The sequence below is a fragment of the Elephas maximus genome, chromosome 7, assembly GCF_024166365.1.
Source record: "Elephas maximus indicus isolate mEleMax1 chromosome 7, mEleMax1 primary haplotype, whole genome shotgun sequence".
Taxonomy (NCBI): Eukaryota; Metazoa; Chordata; class Mammalia; order Proboscidea; family Elephantidae; genus Elephas; species Elephas maximus.
This window is the reverse complement of record NC_064825.1, coordinates 91,065,273-91,081,838: the sequence shown is the minus strand read 5'-3', so window position 1 is coordinate 91,081,838 and position 16,566 is coordinate 91,065,273. Positions and strand designations below refer to the sequence as shown.

General features: G+C 40.6%; 1 protein-coding gene across 6 annotated transcripts in view; it reads right to left on the bottom strand.

Moving 5' to 3' along the window:
* The window catches only part of TRIM44 (tripartite motif containing 44), a 213,925-nt gene that overhangs the window by 148,946 nt on the left and 48,413 nt on the right, over positions 1 to 16,566 (bottom strand). For all 6 annotated transcript variants that reach the window (XM_049889415.1, XM_049889417.1, XM_049889416.1 and 3 more), the window contains exon 3: positions 875 to 1,114. In XM_049889415.1, the coding sequence (XP_049745372.1) occupies positions 875 to 1,114 (240 nt within the window). The remainder of the gene's footprint in view (positions 1 to 874; positions 1,115 to 16,566) is intronic.

Below are 16,566 nucleotides of genomic sequence, written 5' to 3'. Positions count from 1 at the left end.
GCTATGAATGTGTGTCACTTGCCACAGTATTGCCAAGAGTCCATTTTCGCACATTACGCTCCTGAAAGAGCCCATTACACCTTTTTGAGTCTCCCATTCCAGGGCTTCGACTTGTAATTTTTCCTGTTCTGGTTGTGGTTCCGGATCACCCAAATATAAAAAATTCCAGTCTGTTCACTTTTCCCTTCACTGGCCACGACTGAACTGGTTCAAACTGCTTCAAAGCTCTGGTTCTAAATGCTTCAGTATGTTGTTTGGTAAAATGCCTAAGACCCTGTTATGCTTGTCAGAAAATAACAATGAATACCGTGTCTAACATTTGTACAGTGATTCAATATTTACCTTGTATCTTCTGTTCACACTGTCTTTTTACAGTCTTCACAATGCCCTATCCTACATGCCTCTCTTAATAAGTTATGCCCCTAATTAATACAGTTGGCTCCAAATAAAATCCAGCTTGAGGCACCCATTCACTTCCCCACAGAATCAGTCCAAAATGTTCCATTCTGGCATGCCTTATGCTCTACTTCCTGATCTGTTCTCATCCAGCCCAGTTCTCATTTGTATGATGACTTTCTTTATAGACTCAACCTACTCCTCGAATCTGTCAATTGCCTTCTCTCTGGCTCTGATTTCTGGCCTCCCGTCTTAACTGTGATTAGTATCCGTCCTACTGACCATACTTCTTCAGATAATGGTGGATATAGTGGCCAATACTTCTGTACTGTTACACAACAGTGTAAACACGTATACCCTATGTAAACTTTCAGTTCATTTTCAGGGACCACAGGAGGCATTTCCAGAGCTAACAAATATGGCAGTCACTTTCTTCCTATTTCTCCTGCTATTAATAATTGTGGGGATTCTCCTTTACCTCTGCCTTTGGCTCAGCTGATTCATTAGAGGTATCAAGTTGTTCCTTGGCTTGGGCCATCTGAGTCATCAACCTGTCCATATGGGATTGGATGTCTGCCAGTATCTCAGTCACATGAGCCGTGGCCATTGCCTCCTGGATGTCCACTAGATGAAGGGCCTTCTGTTCCTCATCAGCAATCACTTTCTGAACTTTCTTAAACTCCTGCTGTATGAACATCTTCATCTGGTCCCGCGTTACCTGTAGAACAAGAAGTAGGAAACATAAAATTTAGAGACACAAAGAGAAGTACACAGATACCGCTGTCAGTGCTAGGCAGCCCTGAACAAGATACAAACCATGGTTCCTATCCGATCCTGAAGATTTTGGAATATCCTCTAAACAGTGTTCCTCTAATAGCTTTGATGATTTTTTTCCTGCTAATCTTTTTTTTTTTTAATTAGTTTTTATTGTGCTTTAAGTGAAAGTTTACAAATCAAGTCAGTTCCTCATACAAAAATTTATACACGCCTTGCTATACACTCCTAATTGCTCTCCCCACAATGAGACAGCATACTCCTTCCCTCCACTCTCTCTCCTCATGTCCATTTGGGTAGCTTCTGGCCCCCTCTGCCCCCTTATCTCCCCTCCAGACAGGGAATGCCAACTCAGGCTCATGTATTGACTTGATCCAAGAAGCCTGTTCTTCACCAGTAACATTTTCCATCCTATATTCCAGTCCAATTGCTAACAGAAGGTCTGGGGACCGTGACCTCCGGGGTCCTTCTGGTCTGACCATTAAGTCTGGTCTTTTTACAAGAATTTGGGGTCTGCACCCCACTGCTGTCCTGCACCCTCAGGAGTTCTCTGTTGTTTTTTGCCTGTCAGGGCAGTCATCGGTTGTTGCTGGGTACCATCTAGTTCTTCTGGTCTCAGGCTGATGTACTCTCTGGTTTATGTGGTCCTTTCTGTCTCTTAGGCTCATAGTTACCTTGATGCATCTTAGATTGCCACTTGCTAGCGTTTAAGACCCCAAACGTCACTCCACAAAGTGGGATGCAGTATGTTTTCTTAATAGATTTTATTATGCCAATTGACTTAGATGTCCCCTGAACCCATGGTCCCCAAACTCCCGCCCCTGCTTTGCTGGCCTTTGAAGCATTTAGTTTCTTCAGGAAACTTCTTTGCTTTTGGTTTAATCCAGTTGTGCTGGCCTCTCCTGTACCATGTGTCTTTCCCTTCACCTAAAATAAAACTTATCTATTATCTAATTAGTGAAAACACCTCTCCCTCTCTCCCTCCCTCCTCTCATAATCATCAAAGAATATTTTCTTCTCTGTTAAAACTATTTGTCCAGTTCTTATAAGAGTGGTCTTATACAATATTTGTCCTTTTGCAACTGACTAATTTCACTCAGCATAATTTCTTCCAGATTTCTCCATGTTATGAAAGGTTTCATGGATTCATCATTGTTCTTTATCAATGCGTAGTATTCCACTGTATGAAATATACCATAATTTATTTATCCATTCATCTGTTGATGGGCACCTTGGTTGTTTCCATCTTTTTGCTATTATAAACAGTGCTGCGATGAACATGGGTGTGCACATATCTGTTTGTGTAAAGGCTCTTAATTCTCTAGGATATATTCCAAGGAGTGGGATTGCTGGATCGTATGGTAGTTCTATTTCTAGTCTTTTAAGGAAGCGCCAAATCAATTTCCAAAGCGCTTGTACCATTTACATCCCCACCATCCTGATAATCTCTTTGCCTTTTTCATTCTTCAGGAAGTAATTCCTCATCCCTTCTTTTTGCCTTTCATAATTTTCATATGAATACATAGATTTCTCATATGCAAGTTCAAGCTGAAGCTGAAGAAAATTAAACAAGCCCACAAGAGCCAAAGTACAACCTTAAGTATATCCCACCTGAATTTAGAGACCATCTAATAGATTTGATCTTATGAACACTAATGACTGAAGACCAGACGAGTTGTGGAATGACATCAAGGACATCATACATGATGAAAGCAAAAGGTCATTAAAAAGACAGGAAAGAAAGAAAAGACCAAAATAAAGGTTAGAAGAGACTTGCTCTTGAACGTAGAGCAGCTGAAGCACACAATAGAAATAAAGACCTGAACAGAACATTTCAAAGGGCAGCTTGAGAAGACATAGTACTATAATGAAATGGGCAAAGACCTGGAGTTAGAAAACCAAAAGGGAGAAACATGTTCAGCATTTCTCAAGCTGAAAGAACTGAGGAAAAAATTCAAGCCTCGAGTTGCAATACTGAAGGATTCTATGGAGAAAATACTAGACGATGCAGGAAGCATCCAAAGAAGATGGAAGGAATACACAGGGTCATTATACCAAAAAGAACTGGCTGACTTTCAGCCATTTCAGGAGGTACCATATGAGCAGAAACCAGTGATAGTGAAGGAAGAAGTCCAAGCTGCACCGAAGGCATAGTGGAAAACAAGGCTCCAGGAATTGATGGAATACCAATTGAGATGTTTCAACAAATGGATGCATCGCTAGAAGTGCTCACTTATCTATGCTACGAAATTTAGAAGACAGCTACTTGGTCAGCTAACTAGACAAGAGTCATATTTATGCCTATTCTCAAGAAGGGTGATCCAACCAAATGCAGATATGATTGAACCATATAATTACATCACACACAACTGAAATTTTTGCTGGAAATCATTTGAAAGCAGTTGAAGCAGTGAGTCAGCAAGAAACTGCCAGAAATTCAAGCTGGATTCAGGAGAGGACCTGGAATGGGGGATATCACTGCTAATGTCAGATGGATCTTGGCTGAAAGCAGAGAATACCACAAAGATGTTTACCTGTGTTTTATCGCAGGGTTTTCAAAGACATTTGACTGTGTGGATCACAATAAATTACTGATAACATTGTGAAGAATGGGAATTCCATAACACTTAAGCGTGCTCATGCGGAACTTGTACATAGACCAAGAGGCAGTTGTTCAAACAGAATAAGGTGATACTGCGTGGTTTAAAATCAAGAAAAGGTGTGCATCAGGGTTGTTATCCTTTCACCATAATTATTCAATCTGTATGCTGAGCAAATAATCAGAGAAGCTAAACTATATGAAGAAGGAAGAACAGGCATCAGGATTGGAGGAGGACTCATTAGCAACCTGTGTTATGCAGAAGACACAACCCTGCTTGCTAAAAGTGAAGAGGACTTGAAGTACTTACTGACGAAGATCCAAGACTACAGCCTTCAGTATGGATTACACCTCAACTTAATGAAAACAAAAATCCTCACAACTGAATAATAAGCAGCACCATGATAAGTGGAGAAAATATTGAAGTTGTCAGGAATTTCATTTTACTTGGATTCACAATCAACACGTATGGAAGCAGCAGTCATGAAATCAAACAATGCATTGCATTGGGCAAATTTGCTGCAAAAGAGCTTGTTGAAGTGTTAAAAAGTAAAGATGTCACTTTGAGGACCAAGGTGCACTCGACACAAGCCATGTTATTTTCTATAGCCTCCTATGCATGCGAAAGCTGGACAGTGAATGATGAAGACCAAAGAAGAACTGATGCCTCTGAATTACGGTGTTGGCAAAGAATACTGAATATACCATACACACCTTTCCTACAAGAAGCACAGCCAGAATGTTTCTCAGACGCGAGGATTTCAAGATTGGTCTCACGTACTTTGGACACATTATCAGGAGGAACCAATCTCTGAGAAGGATATCACCCTTGGTAAAGTAGAAAGTCAGTGAAAAAGATTAAGACCCTCAATGAGATAGATTGATACAATGGCTGCAACAACAGGTTCAAATATAGCAACAGCTGTGAGAATGGTGCAGGACTGGGCTGTGTTTCATTCTGTTGTACATAGGGTCGCCATGAGTTGGAACCAACTCAACATCACCTAACAATAATACATAATTACTTAAAAAAAAAAAAATTTTTTTTTTTTATATATTTATCCAGTAACCAGTTGCTATCAAGTCAATTCTGACTCATGGTGACCCCATGTTGTTATCAGAGTAAACCTGTGGTCTGCAGGGTTTTAAAAAGCTGATTTTTTAGAAGTATATCACCAGGCCTTACTTCTGAGGTACATCTGGGTAGACAAAAAATGGAAATGCTCATGATATGCAAATGAAAATAAAGACATACCATTTTTTAAAAATACCTGACTTTGGCAAAGAGTGCATTCCACAATAGATCATGGGGATGGCACAGGACTGGGCAGTGCTCCTTTCTGTTGTGCATGGGGTTGCCATGAGTTGAAGGGCAAGTCGACAGCAGTCAACAATGAAAGTGATGTAAAAACTCATGCTGTTGTAAGAATTAAAAAGTAAAAATAATGCAAGGAAACTTTCAACCCAGTGTCAGCATTATTGTTAGTTGCTGTTAGCTGCTGTCAAGTTGGTCCCCGACTCATGACAACACCAGGCACAATGAGACCAGACTGTGTGATCCACAGGGTTTTCACTGGCTGATTTGTGGAAGTAGATAACCAGGTGTTTCTTCCTAGTCATCTTAGTCTGGAAGCTCTGCTGAAACCTGTTCAGCATTACAACAGCACACAAGCCTCCACTGACAGACAGGTGGTGGCTGCACGTGAGGTACACTGGCCAGGAATCAAATCCAGTTCTCCAGCATGAAAGGCAAGAATTCTACCACTAAACCACCATTGCCCCAGTCAGGCTTATATTACCTTGCTATTATTGCCATTACTGCTAGACAGTAATCAGTTATAAATCAATTGGGAAAAGAGAGATGATGCAATAAATTTTGTGTAACTATAAAGCACATAGCCCAATCTTTTAAAGCTGTGCTTCTTAAACTTTAATGTGCACATGAATAAAATGGGGATCTTGTTAAAAATGCAGATTCTAACTCAGTAGATCTAAGGTGGGGGCCAAAATTCTGCGTTTTTAACAAGCTCCCAGGTGATGCAGATGCTTGTGTACGTGGACCCTACTTAGAATAGCAAGTCTTTAAAGGTTATCAAAATTTATACAGTGAAATGTGAATGGTCCCCTTCAAAATTGTCATCTTGAGGTGATATTTAATTATTCTAAACACATGGCCCCAGCTCTGAACACTTTGACATTATTTTTTGAAGAGTAGAACTTTTCTCATCATAGTTATTTGTACTCTATTTCTAGAGACAGGCCTCTGTGAGCTCTCTTGCCATTCGTCCTGGAGACTTAGAATTATGCTCTTATAGAAGACCATAAACAGTCCTGTCCCAGGTGGTCCTGGCTATCACTTCCTACTGCTGATGTATCACCTGGAACTCACATGAAGAGTCAATAAATCTACTCCTTTACTGACTGCCTTGGAAGTCCAGAAATCTTTCAGTTTATACTGAATCTGCTATCCAGAAAATTTTATTAATTCTGAAGACTATCCAGGCTCTTCTGAGCAAGGTTTACATACCTGCATAAATGCACCTTCTCTAAATAAACTACAGCTTGTAAGTACGACCAGAGTGTGATGTATCGTCTATTAACACTTTCAGGTGATCCCCACTAGATATGAGGGTGGGGGAGAACATGACACAGAATTTACGATTAAGTCACTTAATTTTATTGATATCTCTTATTCACTCATTTGTGCTTTAATCTTGTTTGCTCGTCCTATTCTGACATTCTGGAAAAAAGCAAAAAAAAAAAAAAGGCATCAAAGGGTACCCCTATAAAGGGTACACTTAAAGGAAATGCAACAGAGATTAAGGAAAAAGAGAAGCAAAATTAATTCAATAAAATAATTAAGCTTAAGTATGAAGATAAAAATATAAAAATATTCAGATTTTTATAGAAGACCCCTTACGCTGGAGGAGCTTTCTTGGCTGAGGTCCTAACCACTTGACTAGTCCCAGGAAAGCTGATCCCTATCATTCCTGTTCTCTGATTGCTGGCTGGGGTCATGCTTTTAATCTGCAAAGACTATGGACAGACACCACTAGAAATTGTTGCTGCCATGCCAGCTCCTATCAGCCTGAACTTTTGGACGTAGACTCTGGCCCGGTCTGGATCTAAGTTCACAGGCCCCACTGGACAATGCCATCAGGATCTTTACCTGCTCCAGTATCTACCTGAGTAAAGCAGGCCAGTGGAGATGATGGAAAAGTTAAGGGCTCATGCCTATAATCTAAAGGAGCAACAGGTGCTCAGTTCCAGCAAACTGTTGCCATGTAGAAGTGCAAGTTCCAAATTAACACATCTCTGATTTATCCAAAAAAAAAAAAAGTTGAAAATCTCAGTTTTTATATGAATTCTCCTGACTTTGTATTTTGGCAACTAATTCAAATTAAAACCTATCAGTGAGGAGGGAGGGCCAGGTTGGCGGAATAGATGGATACTTCCTGCCATCCCTCTTACAGCAAATACCTGAAAAAACAAGTGAATTGATTATATATGTCAATCTAGGAATACTAACCATCAAAGCTGAGGACTGGACTGAGTGGCAAGTGGAAGGACAGACAATTCAAAAGCTATAGAGAACTACAGATTGTGAAATCACCAGTGCCCTGCTAGCTGAGTATGCACAGTGCCCATGGGCTGAGGCAAGCAGCATCATTCAAAGATGAGCTTACCACATCGAGTGCAGTCAAACAGCAGTGAATCTCTACGTACCTCCAAAACCAAGTAGGAGTGACACCAGACCTGTTAGAGTTAAGCGCAAGCTTCTAACCTACAGCAAGGGGACAAAATAACTCCTTCCCTTCCTAGAGTTTCACAGAGGAAAACTGCTTCCTTCCCCTCACCCATCCCCCATCCTGCTCTGCTCTGACACCAGTCCAGCAGTATTCAACAACTGCCATGCCCCTTAAGCCAGGAACTCAGGACTCTTAGAGCCACACCGGTCTCGCAGTTTTAAAAAAACACCACATCCCTTAAGCAAGGAACTCAAGGCTGGACGGAAGCCATGTCCCTTTGCCAACCCGCTGGCATAAGGGGTCTATGGATTTGCAGTACCCTTCACCATGCTCAGACATGTGTGGGCTGATTCAACACCTCATACCCTCATTAGCATAAAACAGTAGGGCATACACCTGAAGCCCACTTTCAACTGCAGCAGCCAAGAGGGTGCTGCAGATTCCTGACATCTGACACTGTCCTGCCCCCTAAGCAGGGGTCTCACCCTCCTACACTGTGGGACCTGAGGGCTGGTGGTACCACCCATTCCACCTAGCCTCCCACAACAGGGGTCTGAGAATTAGTGGCAACACTGGGTGCCCAAGGACCCACTGCAATACCCGCTCCCCTACTATGTGCTCTAGGGGATGGGGACACACCCTTCATCCAAACACCTGGGGACAGCTGTCAGCCCCCTGCCTGCTCTACACATAGGCCTCCACTGCAGCCACATACCTGAGCCTGCTCCAAACACCCCTATGCAGCCCTGCTCACCTAGGACTATAGTTGAGAGTCTGCACACACACTCGGTGACCGAAGACCTGGACGCCTGTGCCACATCCCCACAAGAAAAATGAACAGGTTCCTGGGCTTACACATCTAATAGCTGCTCTGACTACCTGGAAACAGGACGTGAGAACTTCAAAGAAGCCAACAACCAAAGAGCTCACATGCCTAGCCTACTTGGGAATATCAAAACAAAATAAAAAGGCAGGACATGGTAAATGAATATACAATAAATAAATAAATATAATAATTTATTGATGTCTTGGAGACAAAAGTCAATATCAAATCACATAAAGAAGCAGTCAAGATAGCTCCAGCAAACGACCAAAATAAAGAACCAGGAAACATTCAGGAGGAAGATAAAGTGATGGAACTACCTGAGAAAGAACTCAAAAGACTAACATACAGAGCTCTCCAACAGATCAGGAAGGAGATCAGTCAAAATTCACACCAAGCCAGGGAAGATGCAGACAAAACAATAGAGGAATTCAGGAAAACAATAAAAGAACCAAACAACAAAATAAACAGGCTGCTAGAAACCACAGAGTGACAGGAACTAGAAATCCAAAAGATTTAACAATAAAATTTCAGAATTAGACAACTCAATAGAATGTCATAGGAGCATAATTCAGACAATGGAAGTCAGAATTAGTGAGATGAAGATAAATTCCTTGACATCGACTTATTTGAGGGAAAATCAGAAAAAATAATTTAAAAAATGAAGAAAGCCTAAGAATTATGTGGGACATTATTAAATAAAAAAGAAGAAAAACATAAAGATTCAGCAAATACAAAATCAACAACAATGAAAAGAAGATACATAAAGAAAAATAACTCAGCACAGAAAACTAAGTGGAACAAAGAAACTATCAACACAACAACAACAACAACAACAAAAATACATCAAAATGACAGGAGTAAACTCATACCTACCAGTAATTACACAGAATACAGAAGATCTAAATGCCACAATCAATCAGCATCACCTCATAGACATATACAGAACACTCCACCCAACAGCAGCAAAATACACATTTTTTTCCAATGTACATGGAACATTCTCCAGGATAGACCACATTTTATGCCACAAAGCAAGCCTTAACAGAATCCAAAACAAAATAATGCAAAGCATCTTTTCTGATCATAATGCCATAAAAGTAGAAATAATAACAGGGAACAGCAAGGCAAAAAAAAAAAAAAAAAAGGAAACTGAACAACACTTTGCTCAAAAACTACTGGGTTATAGAAAAAATCAGCAAATCAATATCATTTACAATAGCCCCCAGGAAGATAAAGTACTTAGGAATAAATCTAACCAGAGACATAAAAGACCTATACAAAGAAAACTACAAAACACTACTGCGAGAAACCAAGAGACTCCCTAGATAAGTAAAGCACTATTGAAGAAGAATAAAGTAGGAGGACTCAAACTACCTGACCTCAGAACCTACTATACAATTACAGTAGTCAAAACAGCCTAGTACTGCTACATTGACAGATACATTGACCAATGGAACAAAATTGAGAACCCAGATGTAAATCCATCTACCTATGGTCACCTGATCTTCAATAAGGGCCCAAAGTCCATCAAATGGGGAAAAGACAGTCTTTTTAACAAACAGTGCTGGCAAAACTGGATGTCCACCTGCAATAAAATGAAACAGGACCCATACCTCACACCATATACAAAAAACCAACTCAAAATGGATCAAAGACCTAAATAAAAAAATAATTTTTTTTTTTTTTTTATAAATAGAAAGCCAAAAACTATGAAGTTCATAGAAGAAAAAATAGGATCAATGTTAGAGGCCCTAACACACAGCATTAACAAGATACAAACCACAACCAACAACACAGAAACTCCAAAAGATAAGTTAGATAGCTGAGATCTTCCAAAAATTAAACAGTTATGCTCATCAGAAGACTTCACCAAAAGAGTAAAAAGAGAACCTACAGACTGGGAAAAAAAATTTTGGCTATCACAAAGCAGACAAAGGTCTAATCTCTAAAATCTACAAGAAAATCCAACACCTCTACAACAAAAAGACAAAAAAATCCAATGAAAAAATTGGCAAAGGAAATGAACAGACACTTCAAAGAAGACATTCAAGCAGCCAACAGACACATGAGGAAATGTTCATCATCACTAGCCATTAGAGAAATACAAATCAAAACCACAATGAGATATCATCTCACCCCGCCATTACTTGCAGGAATTAAAAAAACAGGAAATAACAAATGTTGAAGAGGCCGTGGGGAGATCAGAATTCTGATGCACCACTGGTGGGAATGCAAAATGATACAGCCGTTTTGGAAAACGATATGGCTATTCCTTAGAAAGCTAGAAATAGAAATACCATATGATCCAGCAATCCCACTCCTAGGAATACATACTAAAGAAATGAGTCATGACATGAACAGACATATGCACACCCATGTTCACTGCAGCATTGTTCACAATAGCAAAAATATGGAAACAACCTACATGCCCATCAACAGAAGAATGGATAAACAAACTGTGGTACATACAATGGAGTATTACGCACCAATAAAGAACTATGATGAATCTGTGAAACATTTCATAACATGGATGAATCTGGAAGGCATTATGCTGAGTAAAATAAGTCAATCACAAAAGGACAAATATTGTATGAGATTATTACTGTAAAAACTGAAGAAAAGGTTTATATACAAAAATAAACACTCTGATGGTTATGAGGGAGGGATGGGATGGGGATGGAAAAACACTAAATAGACAATAGGTAAGTGGTAACTTTGGTAAAGGGTAAGACAGTACACAATACTGGGAAGCCAGCACAACCTGTACAAGGCAATGTCATGGAAGCTCCACAGACACATCCAAACTCCCTGAGGGACTGAACTGCTGGGCTGAGGGCTGTGGCAACCATGGTCTCGGGGAACATCTAGCTCAACTGGCACAACCTAGTTTATAAAGAAAATGTTCTACATTCTACTTTGGTGAGTAGCGTCTGGGGTCTTAAAAGCCTGTGAGCGGCCATCTAGGATACTCCACTGGTCTCACCCCTTTGGGAGCAAGGGAGAATGAAGAAAACTAAAGACACAATGGAAAGATTAGTCCAAAGGACTAATGGACCACATCTACCACGGCCTCCATCAGACTGAGTCCAGTACAACTAGATGGTGCCTGGCTACCACCAATGACTGCTCTGACAGGGATCACAATAGAGGGTCCTGGACAGAGCTGGAGAAAAATGTAGAACAAAATTCTAACTCAAAATGAAAGACCAGGCTTGCTAGCCTGACAGAGACTGGAGAAACCCTGAGAGTATGGCCCCCAAACATCCTTTCAGCTCAGTAGTGAAGTCACTCCTGAGGTTTGCCCTTCAGTCAAAGACTGAACAGGCCCATAAAACAAAATGAGACTAAAGGGGCACACCAGCCCCGGGGCAAGGACTAGAAGGCAGGAGGGGACAGAAAAGCTGGTAATAGGGAACCCAAAGTTGAAAGGGGAGAGTGGTGACATGTTGTGGGGTTGTTAACCAATGTCATAAAACAATATGTGTACTAACTGTTTAATGAGAAACTAGTTCGTTCTGTAAACCTTCATCTAAAGTACCATAAAAAATAAAAGAAACCAAGAGACCTACATAAGTGGAAAAACATACGATGCTCATGGACAGGAAGACTCAACACTGTGAAAATGTCAATTCTAGCTCAAGTGATTTACAGATACAATACAATACCGATCCAATTCCAGAGCCATTCTTCAATGAGATGGAGAAAGAGATCACCAATTTTATATGGAAAAGGAAAAGACCCCCGTCTTAATCATCTAGTGCTGCCATAACAGAAATACAAGTGGATGGCTTTAATAAAGAGAAATTTATTTTCTCACAGTCTGGTAGGCTAAAAGTCCAAATTCAAGGCATCAGCTTCAGGGGAAGCCTTTCTCTGTCGGCTCTGGAAGAATGTCCTTGTCCTCAATCTTACCCTGGTCAAGGAGCTTCTCAGGTGCAGGGAGACCCCATGTCCAAAGGACACGCTCTGCTCCTGGCACTGTTTTCTTGGTGGTATGAGGTCCCCAACTCTGCTTGCTTCCCTTTTTTTTCATCTCTTGAGAGATAAAAGGTGGTGCAGGCCACACACCAGGGAAACTCCCTTTACCTTGGATCAGTGAGGTGACCTGAGTAAGGGTGGTGTGACAATTCCACCCTAATCCTCTCAACATAAAAATTACAATCACAAAATGGATGACAACTACACAATACTAGGAATCATGGCCTAACTAAGTTGATACACACATTTTTGGGGGACATAATGCAATTCATGACAGCCCCGGATAAGTAAGCATTACTAAGAAGAACAACTAAGTGGGTTGCCTCACATTACCTGATTTTAGAACCCGTTATACCACCATGGTAGTCAAAACAGCCTGGTGCTGGTTCAACAACAGACACATACGCCAATGAAACAGAACTGAGGACCCAGATGTAACTCCATTCACCTACAAGCTGCTGATATTTGACAAAGGCCCAAAGTCTGTTAAATGGGGAAAACACAAACTAACAAATGGTGCTGGAACAACTGAATATCCATTTGTTAAAAAATGAAACAGGACCCATACCTCATGCCATACATAAAAACTAACTCAAAATGGACCAAAGGCCTAAATATAAAATCTAAATCAATAGAGATCCTGGGAGAAAAAATAGAGACAATGCTAGAGGTAAACAGAATATAAAACATAATTAACAATGCACAAACACCAAGAAGAAAACAGTTAACTGCGAGCACCTAAAAATCAAACACTTAAACGCTCATCCAAAGACTTCACCGAAAGAGTAAAAAGAAGTTTTTAGCTATGACATATGCAGTAAGGGTCTAATCTCAAAAGTCTTCAAGATATTTTAACACCTCAACAATAAGAAGACAAATAATACAATTAAAAAACAGGCAAAGGATATGAACAGACACTTCACCAAAAAAGATGAAAAGCTCACAATCGTAAGCCATTATGCATACCATACCCATTGCCGTCAAGTCAATTTTGACTCATACTGACCCTATAGGCAGAGTAGAACTGTTCCATAGGGTTTCCAAGGAGCAGCTGGTAGATTCAAACTTTTGTCAGTAGCCAAGCTCTTAACCACTGTGCCACCAGGGCTCCAAAATAGAAAATTAAACAACCCATTGCCGTCAAGTCAATTCTGACTCACAGAGACTCTAGAGAAATGATACCATCTCACCCCAACAAGGCCGGCACTAATCCAAAAAAACTCAAAATAACAAATGTTGGAGAGGTTGTGAGCAGACTGGAACTCTTATGCACTGCTGGTAGAAATGTAAAATGGTACAACCACTTTGGAAAATGATGAGGCACTTCCTTAAAAAGCTAGAAGCAGAAGTATCATATGATCCAGCAATCCCACTCCTAGGAATATACCTAAGAGAAGTAAGTCATCACCCAAATAGACATGTGCACGCCCATGTTCACTGCAGCACTATTCACAGTAGGAAAAAGATGGGAACAACCTAAACACCCATCAACAGATGAATGGATAAGTAAATGAGGTACGTACACACAATGGAATACTATGCAACGATAAGGAACAATGATGAATTTGCAAAACATCTCACAACATGGATGAATCTGGAAGGCATTATGCTGAGTGAAATTAAGTCAGTTACAAAAGGACAAATATTGTATGAGAACCACTGTTATAAAAACTCAAGAAAAGGTTTAAACACAGAAAAAAAAGCACTCTTTGATGGTTATGAGGGTGGGGAGGTAGGAAGGAGAAATCACTGACCAGATTGTACACAAGTGTCAACTCTGGTGAAGGCAAGGACAACATACAATACAGAGGAAGGAAGCACAACTGGACCAAAGCAAATGCAGTTTCCTAGACACATCCAAACACTCTGAGGGACAGAATAGCTGGGACTGGGGCCTGGGGACCATAGTTTCGACAGACATCTAGGTCAACTGGCATAACCTAGTTTATAAAGAAAACGTCCTACAGCTCACTTTGGTGAGTAGCATCTGGGGTCTTAAAAGCTTGCGAGCAACCATCTAAAATACATCTATCGGTCTCATCCTACTTGGAGCAAAGGAGAATGAAGAAAACCAAAGACACGAGGAAAATACTAGCCCAAAAGACTAAAGGACCAAATGAACCAGAGACTCCATCAGCTTGAGACCAGAAGAACCAGATGGTGCCTGGCTATCACCAATGACTGCCCTGACAGGGAACATGACAGAAAGTCTTGGACAGAGTAGGAGAAAAACGCAGAGCAGAATTCGAATTCACGTAAAAAGACCACACTTAATGGTCTGAGAGAAAGTGGAGGAACCCCTGAAAGTATGGCCCCCGGATGCTCTTTTAACCCAGAACTGAAAGCATTCACAAAGCCCGCTCTTCAGACAAAGATTAGACAATAGTACAAAACAAAAAAACTAAGAAGGAACATGCTTCTTAGTTCATTCAGATATGAGACCAAATGGGCAACTCCTGTCCGGAGGCAGGAGAAGAAGGCAGGAAGGAACGGAAACTGGGAACCCAAGGTGGAAAGGGGGAGTGTGCTGTCACATTGCAGGGATTGCAACCAATGTCACAAAACAATATATGTATAAATTTTTGAATGAGAAATTAACTTGAGCTGTAAACTTTTACCTAAAGCACAATAAAAAAAGAAAACCTATCAGCACCACCATTGCAACTGTGTATACCAAATACGGAAACACTGGTGACGTAGTAGTTAAGCGCTATGGCTGCTAATCAAGAGGCTGGCAGTTCAACTCTGCCAGGCGCTCCTTGGAAACTCTTTTGGGCAGTTCTACTTTGTCCTGTAGGGTCGCTATGAGTCAGAATAGAGTCGACGGCAGTGGGCTTTTGGTTTATACCAAATACAGAATGACTTGGCCAGGGCATACGGAAGGCAAACAATGCGAGAAATTACCAAAATAAGAACTTCTAAACTCCAAGTCTTGCTGGCAACTACACTTTACTGTTTTCTCACAACCATGTTTATTTTATGAGTACAGCAAAACCTGTGAAAGCCAAAACCCCTGTAAGGAAGAAAGCTATCAGCAAAGGAAAACTTCCACTAACAGAAAACGACAGAACGACAGAAAAGTGTTAAGACCGCAAAGGCAGAAAACTTGCAAGACCTGGATGAACAAGGCAGTCCCGCTGAGTTCCAGCTCTCAAAGGTTTCACCGTATTTTTAAACAACTATGGGTACTGAACAGGCACTCTAGTGGTGCAGTGGTTAAAGTGCTCAGCTGCTAATCGAAACGTCAGTAGTTTATACCCACTAGCTGCTCCACAGGAGAAAGATGTGGCAGTCTGCTTCCATAAAGATTCCAGAAGCAAGCCTGTTGCTGTCGATTCCAACTCGTAGTGACTTAAACTGGTGTATGTTTTGCTGTATATTTCTCAAGGAGAAAAAAAAAGTTCACCTGGCAACATACACCAATTCTACAACTTCTACAATTCGGTGACACTGATTACATTCTTCGAGTTGTGCAACCATTCTCACTGTCCTTTGAGATGAGGCCATTTTTAATTAGACGTTTAAAAACTGAAAGAGGCTTGATATCTTAAGCAGCAGTTTTGTAACACTGCCACAAGGAAGTCAGTGCAAAATAAGGCCTGTATGATGTGTACCAACTCACACACATCAAATGACTAAGTGAAATAAGCCCTCAGGAATTCATACAGACTCTGCAGGTGCCCTCCCCGGTGCAGGAGAAAAGGGGAGGAGGCGTGCTAAATGGTATTAATATCCTTGCAAATTCTATACCAGGTTGAGAACTGTGAGTTGTGTTTATTTATGAAATTCCTTTTTATATTTAGTGTATATAATAATTTCGGGGCTGTTATGCTTTATGACGATCATTTATTGATGAATCTCTACCCCTGAACTAAACTAGGTCTATCCTTTTAAGATCTACGTCTTTCAGAAACCTAACCTCGGAACTTTTAGCTAAGGGAAGAACTTTTCTGAATGCCCTGAGCGACTCGAATTGTTCCAAGTGGCTAAAATTGAAGACCATAATAAAAACTGACTTGCAACCTATTTAACTAGACCTCACATACACAGGGGTTCAAAGTTAGGAAAGCTGACATCACAGTCAAGAAAGGTGTGAACTTGACTGCAGCACGTAAATTATATGATGGTTTAAAAAAATTAAATTCTCTACTTCTCATTATTTTAAATAGGTTTTCAACATGGCACTTTATTTTATACGGCTCAGGCCACAAATGTAAACTGAAGGCACAATAATCTGCTCCATA